Below are 14,772 nucleotides of genomic sequence, written 5' to 3' on the forward strand. Positions count from 1 at the left end.
GTGTTCAGGTGGTTTGTTCCTGGAGGCAGCTGTGTTCAGTTCGGAGTCGGCAGAACGTGGCGCCTCTTCTTGCTGGAAGTTTAAATGTTTCAAAAAGTTCAAATTCGATTTAGACAAGTTTTTCCCGTCAGACACCCTCAAACATTCCCCACAGTTTAATAATTTCAGAAACCAATAAGACAGATAATTTTATTCTTCTTAACAGAGTTGCTGCTGAGTCAGCACGCTGTACTTTACAGACTTTCTCCTGTTTTAGCCGTTCATAAAAAAACGTTTGGCTCATTTAGCTGACGGCTGCTCCGACTTCTTTTATACTTTTCAAAATATTTAACTTTATTTGCAAATATTTACATGGAGACCTTTTCAGTTCCTTCAAAAACTCTGTTCCTCTTTAAATCTCCTTCAGGCGACTTGAACTTGTTTTTAGTTTTGTTTTTAGTTGCCGTTTTGCTTCTCGTTTTAGCTTTTTGCTAGTGTTTTGCTACTTTTGTACTTTAGCATCTGTCGTCCAGCGCTCAGTGTTCACACCTAGTTTTTAGCAGAAAATGTCATTTTTACTTATTTTTCTGTCTGATCCATGTAATCCTCGCTCTTGTTGTTATGTGGTATAAAGTTTCATCTCTTCTGTTGCGTTTAGTAAAACTCCACTTTTGTGAATTATTCAGTTGCCCGTTCCATTTTGTAACGTTTACCTGGTTCTGTTTAGGTTTTATTTGCAGTTTGGCAGAACAGGTTGGTGTTTTTAAAAGGGTTCCTGTACCACCTCCTCCCAGCAGAGGGCAGTGTGTTTTCATCTAAACTCCTACATGTTGACACTTTGAAGCAGCCCTCCTGTTCTCACCTTATTATCAATAAAAGCCATCAGAGATAAAGAGCGGCAGGCCTACATTTATAGACTGTAGTTTCCTCCTTTGAATAAATACTGATGCCTGCTGGATCTTCAGGGGATTTTTTTAGCTTTCTGTTTCCTTATGTTTCATGTGATGTTCCATGAGTAGTTCTTTCTTTATATACAGTATAACAATAGGCAGTTATTGGAAAGACATATATGGGGGAAACCCAAACACTGCTTTAGTAGTTTTCTGTCTTTACTTCCCTGTTGAACCTTCAGACAGAGCTGCAATGACTGAAAGCCTCTCTGGTTTGTTTTAGTCTCGTCTCCTTTTTTGAAAATACACAATCCGACCTGCAAAAGGCACCCAGACGGAGGACAGTGTGCCTCGCAGCCCTGCCCTGCTGGATCTTCAGCCCATGAAATTCACAACTCTATTTTTAGTGTGTCTTGTCTGAAGTGGCTGGCTGCCTCGGCCCGGCGGGCTGACACCTTCCCAGCCTCCAGGTAGAAGTGGCGGCCGGTCGGTACGGCTGGTCTCTGCAGACAGAGTCAGTCCAGGTAAAGTCAGTTCATGTTCAGCTTCTGGCAACAGATGTTTTACTCTGCGGCCGCTAGCTCCATTTCCTGGGCGGAGAGCTTCTCGCTCTATTAGACAGCGAACAGGAACAAGAAGAAACACAGAGTTAGAGGGAGAGAGAGAGAGAGAGAGAGTACAAGTTATCTGAGCCTCGAGCTCCCACAAATCACTCTGTCAGGCAGCGGGAGAAAGCCCAACGGCATCCGACGGTTGGAGGTAGAGATCTGTGTGAAGGAGGTGAGTCCATGGATGGATAGAGCACAAAGAGGACTGAAAGGAGCTCCTGCTGCTGTGTCTGGATGGTGCTCATGTAAAGAGAAGGTAACAACTTTTCCACAGCAAGGACAGAGCTCCCTTTAAACCTCTGCTAGCTGTCCACAGAGATTGGACTTGTTCTTTACGGTGTTTGAGAATGAAGAGACGGACAGAGAGGCAGCTGGTGGCGTGAGCCGGAGGCGCTGACAGACATCACGTTATTAACTGAAAAAAAAAGAGGTAGTCAAAGCTGAGTGCAGTGCATGTTTGTCACATGCTTTTCTGTTGGGCTGACCTTGACTAAAGCAGCACAGATATATTTTAACAACTTCGTACTTGGACTTTGTTTCCCCATCGAGGTGTCGTTGGCACAAAGCCATCTAGAAAAGCTCTGAATGACCTGCGAAGCTACTTATGGGTCAACTGGGACAGGAAGCAGGGACGGGGTTCGAAGCCTTAGGCATAGAAAGTAAGTGAGTCAGGTTCTGCCAACTGCAGTTATCATTTTGCTGATTGTTCCAGCTCTGTTCACATTTGTTCCCCTTGCCTCCGGGGACGTGTAATGAGAGACTGCTCGCTGATAGAGTACTGAGAGGGCACGTGGAGGCGCAGAAACTTGCTCTGAGGAGGAAGGACTGCTGACTGGATGCTGCAGGAACATCTTGGCTCGATGGACGTTGAGTTTGCTGTGTGAGCAGTTGTTCTGGACTCTTCAGGGTGTGTGACGTTGCTGGTTTACCTGAGTCTGCCCGCTGGGATTCTCTCCGCCTGCTTCTATGCAAAGAAGACGAGTGTTAGGTGGTTTTCACAGCAGTGGCAACAACCTCAGCTCCAGTTTTTGTGAATTTTCTGGACTCTCCACACTGCTGTAATTGTTGTGCTGTGTGTAAACACCTTGCGTCAGTCACACCTCTCCTCTGAGTGATTCACTGGCTCCCCAAGCATCCCCGGCTGGAGGCAGGCAGGGAAAGAAAAGGTGAGCGAGAACTCGCTAAGAATCAGAAGTGCTTCAGCCGTAAAGCTGCCACGATGAGGCTTGGTTTTCTGCTGCTGCTGGCTGCGCACATGCTGGACACCGTGAGCGTTATGTCCACATGTAAGACTTTGGACTTGGAGATAGTTCGGCAAAAGCGTATCGAGGCCATTAGAAGCCAGATTCTCAGCAAACTGCGCTTATCAAAAGCACCTGAACCAGACGAGTCTGGAGACAAGGAGGAGATACCCTCCGCGGTGGTATCGCTCTACAACAGCACCAAGGACCTGCTGAAGGACCAACAGATTGAAGTCCAGAGCACCATCTCCCCAAAGCAGGAGGAGGAGGAGTACTTCGCCAAGGTTCTCAACAAGTTCAACATGACCGGTAAGTACCAATAATTCAGAGGAGCGGTGTATAAATCACGAGCTCTGGTGCACCCGCGCTCATTTTCACTAATGAGGATAATTACAGATGGCCTAACGATAGCTGTAAGAAAGTCCCATAATTGTATGATGGTGATTTATGCTCCTTCAGTTTCAGGAACTTGTTGCTCAACTTTCAACACAGAGAAGCTAATATTCTTAGTTTGAAGCATTTATTCTCCAGATGATGAAAAAGGTGGACTTTGGAACAAATACAAAACAAACAGAACCAAAAAAAAGACACTTTCAGAGCTGCGTGTTTAACAGCAACACATTTATACCTAAATAAGTCCTAAAAGCTTTCATTGGGACAGCCGAACTCAGCAGCTACAGCTTCTATTAATCAGGATTTGCCCCAAAGCTAAACTCATCCATAAATTCCTTCAACACGTGCACGTGTTCTGATCTGCGTTCAACAACTTCAGGCGTCTTCCAGAGTTCGGAGTAACAAGTTAACAGGACTAGGCTCCCCCTCTGACGTGCAGCACAGCGTTTTTATGGCTTTATTAGTCGCAGCAGATCGTGTTTGCTCAGTGGCTGAAGGACAGCAGCGACTCTTCTGATAAACGTTTGGTGTCTGCACGTTGTTCTCTACCTGCTCTGCTCACTTTACTCACACCTTTTGTCCTCCACATCAGAGACTAGGGGTTGAACCAATTAGTCGACTAGTCGACTAGTCGACTCTAGGACGTCTCGCGAGTTTTTACATTTCATGTCGACTAGTCGCAGTCATGTGATTGCCGGTGGTGACAGCCTGTGCTGATCTGACAGCACAGTATACGTCACAAGACACAAGAAAAATAAGTTAATACATTAGTTTAAATGATATGTAGATGGATGCATATTTGTGGTTTTACAGTGTTTTTAAAAGGAGATGGAGTTGCAGCTGCAGTCAACTACAAAATACGAGCCGTCTAAAACTCGCCCCCTTCCCGCTAAGGATGTCACTTAGCCGGCTCGCGAGTGTCTTTGTCACGACGATCTAACTAATACATTATGATGTTATGTTGCTGATTAAATAAAGATCTGTGGTAATGACAGCTGCTGATTAAATAAAAGCCTGTAGTTGGTAATGACAGTGTATACTTGTCTGACATATATATAGCCGTGAGTTCGTGCTAAGAATGACACTTCGTGCTTAGAAGTGTCATCAGATCAGCTGTCAGAAGTGTATGACAGTCTGACAGCAGATCTGACAGAACACTGGCTACAAAATGGCGTCTTCAAAACAGATCGAGGACAAGCCTGCATCTTGTCAAACAGGTAGAAATTCGTCAACAGTGTGGAAATATTTCACTAAAGATGACTCTTCTGGTTTAACTACCGTAACATGCAAAATCTGCAAAGCTGTGCTGAAGTACAACAAAAGTACGACCGCGATGCACAGTCATTTGAAAAGGCATCCGCTAATGCTAGCTCCTGAACAACCGGCTCGATCCAGTCAGTTGTCAGTAACTTCATTCATGAAACGCCCAGCTGTGACAGGACACCGGCGGCAGCAAATCACAAATTTGCTTGTGAATTTCATTGTCAAAGACATGAGACCACTAGCTGCTGTCCACGGAGAAGGATTTAGAGATTTGCTACAGTTTTTCGAACCTAGCTAGGGGTCAATATTTGCCGTGAAAATAGCTAATAAAGCCTCCAAGTAGTTGTGAAGAGTTTTTGCGCTTACGTCACTATGACGTCACCGCGACTAGTCGACATCGACTCGACTATTATCATGATGTAGTCGACCTTAAAAATATGTAGTCGTTCAACCCCTATCAGAGACACTCTTTAAGATGGATGGACCACAGACAGAACAAAGCAGGGTTTTTTGTTTTTGTTCTGCTGCTCCAATGAGAACGAAGGAACATGGCGACAAAGAAAAAAGAAACTAAGAAGAGCATTACATAAACTTTGCTCCCTCGCTCTCGTTTTTGCTTGTATTTTTGTTTTTTCCCCGTGGGACTGGGATTTTCCCTGTCTGTAACTCGAGGCATCGGGTTCTCCCCTACTTATCTGCCACTTGCTCTCCATCGTATCTCTACCCTTCCTTCCTGGGGCATTTTCCATTCGACTCCCCTATCTCTTTAAAAACTGATTAACTTGTGACTCTGTCTTTCTGGGACCCTGTCCGGCCTCTGAGTCCTCTCTCGGCTGGGCTTCCTGAGCTTATTATCAGTGTGTTTGCAGCATGTTTGTGACAGGGCAGCTTGGCAGGAAGGAAGGCAGGCTGATGGCCGCAGAGATGCTGAGTGACTCAGGTCCGGTCCTAGCGGTGCCCGTGGGGAGCATGTGTTTCCGAGCTCCTTGGAATGCCAGAGAACACCCCTCCGCTATCTTAGTCCGGTTCTAAAAACAGAGGCGACCTCTGCGCGCCGAAAGAATGCATTTATATGCCCACCATAAGCTGTTTCACCACAGTTAGCAAAATATCTGAGGACGGACCCGAATGAAATCAGTGGATCTACAACTTATCAACGTTTGAATTTAAGATGGCCGCCACAGCTAGCAAACACAAAAATGGCCTAAAACTGAGCTACAGTTGGTTGTGGTAGTAGCTGAGAGTCATCTCCTGCAGAAACAGCATTTATAACAAGATAATTAAAAAACAAATATTAATATTTGCGTTATTTCCTGTTCTGTGTTTTGACCTCACTGATCAGTACTCTGTATCATCGAGTACTTAAATGAAAGTACTTGTACTCGGTTTGAAAGAAAGGAGTTATCGATGCAACCGTACTCTGAGTTTAACACCGTTCAGACCCTGTTTGTTTGTTTGTTTGTTTGTTTGTTAGCAAATTAAATAATGAGCCGCTGGACGGGTCTGAACGAAGTCACGACTGGATGGACCTCCACTAAAGATGGCTGCCACAACACAAAAATGGCTCCAACTCACTCAAAATTACAGATATTGAAGTAAAGTTTATGTGGCAGTAGCAGCCATCTTGACTCCTTCCTCCTGTTTATTAAAAGTTAAGTTTTTAATAAACAACAACAATGACGCACACTAATTAAAACGCGGATGTCTTCATTAAAAACTCTTCATCATTTCATTTAGAGCTTTCTTTTTGTCGAACAACCCCCACATCAGCCCACAGGGATGTGTGCATTTTAAAACTTAACAGTTTAAGTCTCCATCAGGGTAATTGTCTGGTAGATTAGGCTGAATTCCTTCAGCCACATCCCTCCCCCAAAGACCACACAACTTCACCTCAGCATCACAGCGTGCCGTTTCTCTCTCTGGAAACCAGCCACCAGCCACTGTTCGTTTAGAAATTAGTGCAGCGCTCTGGAATACCCATTCATTTTACCGTGAGAGCGAGCGAAGTCCGCCGGCGAGCCGCGTGAAGGTGGGGCCGAGCGTGGAGGAGGCAGACTTTGCTGGAATCTGTTTCCTCCCACCGATAATTACAGAGCTGTCTCCTTACTTGTCACAACAGCTGTCCCCGGCTTACCTGTGGATAGGCTCTGGTTCAAGACTCAAATCCCCCCCACACCCATCCCGAAGCCAGGATGCTATTTCTGGAGAAGTGAGCCTTTATTATCCCGTGTAGCACAGAGGATATTTCACACTTTATTCAAACAACAGATTGAATTTTTATCTGGTAAAACCTTTATTTACGGGCCTTGGGAGACAATGAGAACTGGGTTAATTAGAAAGTAGAAGTGAGGCGAAAGCTTCAGCGTAATTATGGCCCCGCTGCCAATATGCTTCTTAGGGGAAGTTACTTCATTTCCTGTTTTGCAAACGCTTCTGTAAAGTTTTAACTTTCCTTTAAGTTAGCTGGAGATAAAAGCTTTATGTGCTCTGCGTGTTGGGGTTTTGATGCTCAGTGTTTCCATGTATGCGCTCCTAACCAAACATTCAGCCGTGCTCTGGGTGGGACCAGCAAAATGTCAAAATCTCATTTCCTGTTTCGCTGCACATCGGCTCTTTTCAGTTTCAGTTCGGCCTCTCCGCAGCAGCTGAAGCTCGGTCGATGACCCAAACGCTGATGCTTGTAAGCGATACAGGAGCAGGCGTGACGTGGAGAATCCTGGTACGGCCCGGACCGAGCGTGCAGCACAAGTATGCGAGGCTGGGTTGGGCTCCTGTCAAAGTAATTCCCAGACTTGGGAGCAGAGAATCCTGGCTTCGGCAGGCTCAGGCAGAGACGGGGATTGGGGCCATTGCCAGGCATTGCAACCATTGATACACATCTCCAATTTCTCCACACATCCACTCACACCCTTACACTCCTTACCACTCATTCGGTTTTCTTGACATTTACAACATTCCCTCCCCCTGTTGAACTGCCTCGAACTGTTCCTGTGCACGCCGTTTCCCTCTCAATCATCTGCTTATCTGCGCACGCCTCAGCCTTACTTTATCTCTTCGTATAAACTGTATGAAACTGGAGGATTGATGTCGGTGAATCCTCCAGTAGCTTCGCTCTGTTTTTCCTCAGACTCCGTAGGGGGAACGTTCCCGCTCTCATGTTATAGGAAAACTCGGGGATTACAGTTGTGTTTATGGGCAGCAACGCTGTGAGAGAACAAAACTCTCTCTGTGGTTAACTTTACAGCAGCTGGGACAGATAAATGTTTGGCTCCGGGCGTGATTATTGAGTAACACTCTGAACTCAGCTATTCTGCTCCACTGATGAGACATTTCTGAGAAAAACATTTGTTAGGTTTATGGGAGAGAAGCAGAATTTTTTAAATATGTCAGAGACGCATGCAAAAAGTCTTCAGATATTAGTACAAAGGTACAAAACTTTTAGAGTCAACTCGATTCAACGACCGTACCCTAAACCAAAATGGCTCCAACTCAGACAGTTTTGCAGATATTGAGCTCAGATTTGGTGTGGTAGTAGCTGAGAGTCATTCACAAACCTTATTCCAGGAGCTAACAGGTCATGCAAAATATCACGAGATTAAACATATTATACATGTTATTTTTCAAGGTTCAACCAAAATTAGTGGTTCCCAAACCTTTTATTCTTTTCAGCCCAAATGTTTCTTATTTAAAGAGACAAAAACTGTTAATAACACAGTTAACCATGGTCAGAATGACAATATCAACAGTCTTAACCTCCAAAATACGCTTTTTTATTCATCTGACGACTTTTTAACTCTGGAGCAATTATTAGAAGAACATGGCGTAAAGAATCCTTTTTTAAATGATGTCTGGAGATTGTCTGAGGACCCCCGCTTGGTGTTTCGTGACCCACATTGGGGTCCGAGCCTCAGCTTTGGGAAGGACTGGTCCAAAGGACAAAAGGTCAAGGGTCACATTGAACACTAGTTCTTCACAGTTCTGTCGTTTCTTATGAAGAAACTTCAGTTTCAGATCATTTGTTGCTCCCATCTGTGTGGAAAGAAGTTGGAAGAAAGTGTAAAAATGTTTATTGTTTAAAAAACAAACACTTGACCAGTGACTGGATGAACCAGCAGTTTATAAATCTGCTTAATTAGGTCCAATAATCAGATCAGTAAAGTGTAGAAAGCAGAAATGAAGTAAAATCCCCTGAGATCACCTGTTGGTTTGTGTGGTGCTGGAGTCTGACTCTTGGCTGTGACAAACTTACTTCTTTTTCTTTGTTGGCCAGAAATGTAATAAAAGCTGCTCATGATTCATCTTATTAACTTAAGTAGAAGAAAATAAAGTGCATTCCTTGGCAAGTGAGATGAAACAAAAGAGTCATTTCTTTAAAGAGTATTTTATCAGCAGTTTCAAAGCAAAGCTAAATGAGAGATCACTTCATAAATAATGCTGAAGAACATCAAAGCCGGTTTAAAAGAATAACTTTTACAGTTTAAACCTCAGATAATTCACCTGAACCAAGCAGAGGGTATAAATAATTACTGCTGAGGCTGTCAGATCGGATTCAGATGCTTCATCCAACATTTCCCAGAAAGTTTCCATGGAAGTTTTTACAGATGGTTCTGTGAACGGAACCGCAGAACCGCAGAACCGTCACATCAGGCCTCAGAGAGCCACCAACTGAGACGAGAACAATTGACCTCAAATCATCCCTGCGCTTGTTTGTTTTAATCAGAAGGAAAAAGTTAAGATGCAGCCGTGATCCCGTATTTATATGATCAAAATATAAAAGCTAAAGAGTTGCTAAAAGTGGCAAAAGGCCAGCTAAAAGCTAAAAGTACTAGTAGCTAACAGCTGAAAGAACAGCCAGGAGCTAAAGCAGATAAACGAACAATTGTTGTGAATAAAGTTCAATATTTTTAAAGTATAAAAGTCAGAGCCAAACGGCTAAAATAACACAGAATATGCAGAAGTAGCAAAAAATTACACAGAAAATTAAAAAAACAGGAAAACCGCAGCGTGAACGCTGACTCAGCGTCACACAGTTGATTTTCTCACACATCTCAGGAAACGTCATGTTTTCATTCGACTGGATGAAGAATTGAACTTCCCTTCTGAGCGGTTAAAACAAAAAGTAATCACTTTTATTTGTTTAAACCACACAGACCAAAACCACACGGAGAGCTCCAAAATAATGTCCTTCAACATGCCTGTGGTCCGGAGGAGCGTGGGCGACGCCAGCCTGCTGACCAGCGCCGAGCTGCGGATGTACATCAAGGACCCGAGGATACCCGAGGAGCAGCGGGTGGAGCTGTACTACAGCACCAACGGCTCGGTGCGTTACCACGCCTCCCGCTTCATAACCAACCACCTGAAGGACAAATGGCTGTCCTTCGACGTGACTGAACCCCTGCAGAAGTGGCTCAGGGAGCCAGGTGAGGCGCACGCCTTGTGTTACCTCGTGTCAGGCCTCTTCCTTTACGCTTTTTCCCAAAACCAATAACCTGTTTGTTTCCCAGAGGATGTGCAGATCTTCCAGCTGCGTGTGTTCTGTGAGTGCGGCCAGTCCAGCAGCAACTTCAAATTTTCCATCTCCGGGACAGAAAGTATCCGAGGCGACCAGGGACAAATGCGGAAGATGACAGAGAAGCTGCCGTACATCCTGACCATGTCCATCCCTCAGAACATGAGCAGCCACCTCTCCTCCCGCAGGAAACGCTCCACAACCGCACAGGACACCTGCACAGCGTAAGCACCACCATTATTCTGAAAGGGCTTTTTCCATGAAACGAACATCAGCTGACAAGCCTCCAGCCTTTTCAGCGATAGGAGACAGAAGCTCCAACCCTGGTCCTGGAGGAACGCCATCCTGCAGGTTTTCAGCAGGATGGACTTCCTCCAGGACCAGGACATTCACCCACACACAGACAGTCTGGTTGTGTTGGAGGAGAAAACACCTGGATCACACCTACAGGAAGCTCCGCCCTCCGAGCCAACAGCAGCCTGGCTCGAATCAGGAATCATTCGGAGCTTGTTTGGAAGCTCAGAGAGTGTAAAAAGGTGAACATGTCAGTGAAACTGAGGAGTGGAATAGATTTGCTGAAGAAGGTAAAACTGAGGCGTTAAAGCTAAAGAAGCAGACCACTAGCTAAAAGTAGCAAAAGGCTAGCTGTAAGCTAATAACAGCAAAAGCTGAGCTAAAAGTATGAGGGCGGTACCTAAGAGCTAAAGGTAGATTTATTAGCTGAAGCAGGTTATAAAGAACAACAATATTCATAAATATTTTTGAAAAGTTTATAAGTTATTAAAACTAAAAGTGGAAGCAGCCGAACGAGCCGAACGTTTTGATAAATGAACGGCTATAATAACAGAGAGGCTGAAGAAGTGGAAATATAAAAGAAACAGGCCAACAATGATGTGTTTACTGAAACAACACCCTCCAGCTTTAAGTTTGAACCATTAGAATATGAAGAAAAGTACTTTATTTTTTAATAAAAAGGCAGATCTACATCAGCTGCAGGTCAAAACTATTTGAAATGTTTTAGTCAAGCTTCTGAATGCGTTCCTGCTGTTAAATCTCCGTGTTTTTGGAGCGTCACCTCAGCAGATGAGCCGCTGTCTTCTTCAGTCCTCAGAGAAGCTGAATCCTTTCAGGTCGTAGATCGCCTGTCAGACATGTTGTATTTGGGTTTCCTTTGCAAACAATGGCCGAGGGCGTTAGTCCAGGCGGGACGCCTTAATTAAATCTGCAGATTTGGTCTGATGTAATTACATCTTTAATGGTACATTATCAGATACAAAGTGCCTGGTTTAAAACCTGTTCTGCCATCTGAAACACCTGAAGGAGTTCTTCCCTCTCTGTCTGCAGCCAAACAGAGTCCTGCTGTGTGCGGAGTTTGTACATCGACTTCAGGAAGGACCTGGGCTGGAAGTGGATCCACAAGCCCACAGGCTACCACGCTAACTACTGCATGGGGTCGTGCACCTACATCTGGAATGCCGAAAACAAATACTCTCAGGTACAGTTTGAAAGCTCCTCTGGTTGTTAACTGATGAGCTGCTCTGTCTGAGCTCCAGGCTCGTTGCACTCGTAGAATCAGCTTCATTTACACCCAGAACACGAACGCAGCCACCGGCTTTTTAAAATCAGCAGCACTGGAAAAGAAACTAAAGCTTTAGAGCCATCAGGAGCCAGAAAACGCAGTGAGATTGTTGTGGGATCAGCACCTGGTGGTCATCACTTTCTGCTTCAGCTTCATCCTCCAACCACGACTGCTGCTGCCCCCACCTCTGTTCTGGTTTCAAGTTGCAAAATGGCCACCGTTTGCTCCCTGCTGCGACCAGGCTAGCTGCCGTTAGTGCGTCGAGCTAACATGTTTGCTAACAGATGATGAAAAGCACTAATATGACTGATTTAATCAGATACAAACTGACAGATGTCTTTTGTTGTGTGAGGCAGCCATATTGGATTTGGACAGATTTCCAGCTCCAGGGAGCGTTCCCGTTGATGATTCTTTTTTTTTACCCCCGGGTACAAATGGAGCGAAACTAAAAACATAATATTAACCTGAAAATCAGGGAATTCTTTAGATCACTGACTGCTTTTTATCAATAAAATATGATCACACGATGCCTGACGTGTCCCAGTGGTTGCTTTGGTTTTACCCTCAAACCAACAGGAAATATTTGCATTTAATTTATGTTTTATTAATAATGTTTGGCCATGAAAGCACAGAAAAGCAGTTAGGCTGATAATAAACTTAAAGTTTTGTTTTTTTCAAACACGAAGGCTGCTTTATGTGAAGAGGATTAAACTTCTGCTCATTTAAAATAGTGTCACAATGGCTGAAAAACATAAAAAGGTTGTTTTTAGTGTAATATCAGCTCAGAGTCCAGTTCGTGCTCACGCTTCTTGTCTGTTAGGGTTAAAAACATCATTTAATGTATTATTTTCTTGAGTATTTCGGCATTTAAAGACCAAATATAATCATTTAAAACAACACTTACTAAAAGTATTTAGGTGTAACTTTTAGTCTTAAAGAAAACTGGTTAATATTAATATATTAGTAATATAAAATAGTAAATAATCACCTTATTTGTTATGATTTATAAAGATGTTAATTTATGTGTATGTTTAAAGGTAATCATAAAAATCAAATGCTTCAGTTTGACAGTTTCCTCCAGGAGTTCTCCAGATCTGTAGTTCTGAAACGCAGGTACGCACTCAGTGTAAACAAAGCCCTTTTATCTGTAGACTTTACTCGAGTCGGAGCGTAAATAAGACACAAACTTCTGTGACACTGGCAGACAGCATAAAGACACGCTGACCCTCCAGTTTCCAGGATGCTTCAGTGAATGACTCTGAAACGTTTTTGTGGTTAAAATGTTATTTTTACCAAAAGTAAATCAGCTCAGCCTTTGTTTCAGCCGGCTGCTGAGGCGGATGTGTCGTCGGTGATGAAAATCTGAGCTTTCCTCTGGTTCCTGTTTGCAGATTCTGGCTCTTTACAAGCATCACAACCCGGGAGCGTCCGCCCAGCCGTGCTGCGTCCCGCAGGCTCTGGAGCCGCTGCCGATCCTGTACTACGTGGGCCGGCAGCACCGGGTACCTCCACCACAGAGACCAGCGTTTACACAACAATACTATGACCCGCCATAAGATTTACGACTGTTTCCTTTCGCTTCCAGGTGGACGAACTGTCCAACATGATCGTGAAGTCCTGCAGGTGTAGCTAAAAGTCCAACGGAGTCCAAGCGAGCGGCTTCCTCTGGAGACAAACACAGAGTGGTTTTAAACGGACGCTCAGCTTCTCACAGGGGATGGAAACCATGGACCTTTCGTGTACATACGCTTTTTATTTTATTTTTTGTTTTTGCGGTGATAAAATTTATATATCTACCATAAAATAATTTAATTTATTTGTTCAATGGACAGATAGAGAGTAGAACTGTGTCAGTTTGACGTCACGAGGACCAGAGGAGTTAACAGAAACTAAAAGTTAAATCTCAGGTGGAACGCTGTGGTTGAGTCGGGGTTTTCCTGGGAGAGAAGGATGCACACGATGCGTTCAGGTTACATCGTAAAAAGCAGAAACTAAAAGCCCCGACAGGGAATGTCCACGCTGATAAATCTCCCTCCGACTGACAGACCGGACCCGTCTTTTCTTTCTGTTTTTATGTAAACACTCAGCTTTCACTCTGACTTCCTGCCTTTTAACCTGTTAACAGAGCAGCAGGTGGGTTGGTTAACTGGTTAACTGGTTAACTGGTCAACTGGTCAACTGGTCAACTTTAGATGAAGACAAATCTTCAGGAAAATGTTTTGTGTTTTCACCATAAACTCCAGCTTCACATTTCAACGGCTTCATCTGAAATATTGAACTCATTTAATTCTACGAGTCACATTAACAATTAACAGTTTTTAAACTTTCATATTTTTATAGTAAACTTCCGATTAGATAAGTTTGTAAATAATAAAAACTATGAAATAAACTTTTTTAAATTATGAGACCGGAGTGGAAGATTTTGTATTGAGAATTAAAACGTGATGACACGTTTCCACCGTCTGCAGAGCTGTGTGTGTGTGTGTGTGCAGGTATTTGTGTGTATTTTGAGCCTGTCGGTGCACGCTCACCCCGGTGTGTCATGGACATGAATGAAGCCACCTCAGAAACATAAAAACACTTCAAACTTTCATCGATTTAATTTAAAATTGAATTCCCCTCTAACTGACTTTTTCTTCTTTTTAGCTACTTTTAGCTTTTAGCTAGTCTTTTGCTAGCTCAAGCTTTTAGCTGACCTTTTCATACTTTTGGCTGGTGTCTGTCCCTTTTACCTTGCTAGCTCTTAGCTCTTAGCTAACGTTCTGACGTTCTCCGTCATACTCTACAAGACGTCATGGAGCTCGGATCAGAACTCCCAGGAAGCTCCACCCTCCTGCAGGAAGCTCCTCCCTCCTCCAGGAAGCTCCGCCCTCCTCCTGCGGCGTTAAAACGGGTTTCTTCCCGCCGGCCTCTCAGCTGTTCCCTCACTGCGACCAGCCGTGTTTATTAAACCGGCTGAGACAGATCACGCCGTTTGTTGGCGCACAGTAATGAGCGAATAACGCCGGAGCAGCTGTAAAGACGGCTGGATTTTCTAACAGCCTCCAGCTGCTTCTCAGCAAAATGACTCCATTAAAGCTCATAACCACGCCCATAACAACTCCTGACCAATCACACGATTCTCGGTGCAAACCCCTGTCGAGAAGCGGCGGACGAAGCTACGAGAACAAAATGATGCGTCATGTGACCACGAGACTGAGAGCTGACTTTGTGACGTCTCCTGGAGGATGACCACAGCTGTTCTGCTTCTTTCAGCTTTAGCTCCTTCAGCTTCTTTCAGCTCCTTCAGCTCCTTCAGCTTCTTTCAGCT

At 44.2% G+C, this 14,772-nt stretch overlaps 1 protein-coding gene across 1 annotated transcript; it reads left to right on the forward strand.

Moving 5' to 3' along the window:
• Window positions 1–2,696: 2,696 nt before the first annotated feature.
• Window positions 2,697–13,867, forward strand: tgfb1a (transforming growth factor, beta 1a). The gene is made up of 6 exons (XM_017404558.3): window positions 2,697–3,027; window positions 9,525–9,794; window positions 9,879–10,107; window positions 11,228–11,378; window positions 12,854–12,964; window positions 13,048–13,867. Exons 1-6 carry the CDS (start codon window positions 2,697–2,699, stop codon window positions 13,093–13,095), a joined length of 1,140 nt encoding a protein of 379 aa, XP_017260047.1. The 3' UTR covers window positions 13,096–13,867.
• The last annotated feature ends 905 nt before the right edge of the window (window positions 13,868–14,772 follow it).

This window comes from Kryptolebias marmoratus, linkage group LG2 (genome assembly GCF_001649575.2).
Source record: "Kryptolebias marmoratus isolate JLee-2015 linkage group LG2, ASM164957v2, whole genome shotgun sequence".
NCBI classification, from domain to species: Eukaryota; Metazoa; Chordata; class Actinopteri; order Cyprinodontiformes; family Rivulidae; genus Kryptolebias; species Kryptolebias marmoratus.

What these genes read in the sequence shown, in the direction of transcription:
- tgfb1a (XM_017404558.3), top strand. Translation starts at nt 2,697, where the DNA reads ATGAGGCTTGGTTTTCTGCTGCTGCTGGCTGCGCACATGCTGGACACC. An exon ending in CAACAAGTTCAACATGACCG is followed by an intron (nt 3,028 to 9,524) that starts GTAAGTACCAAT and finishes TAAACCACACAG; the next exon opens with ACCAAAACCACACGGAGAGC. An exon ending in GCACAGGACACCTGCACAGC is followed by an intron (nt 10,108 to 11,227) that starts GTAAGCACCACC and finishes CTCTGTCTGCAG; the next exon opens with CCAAACAGAGTCCTGCTGTG.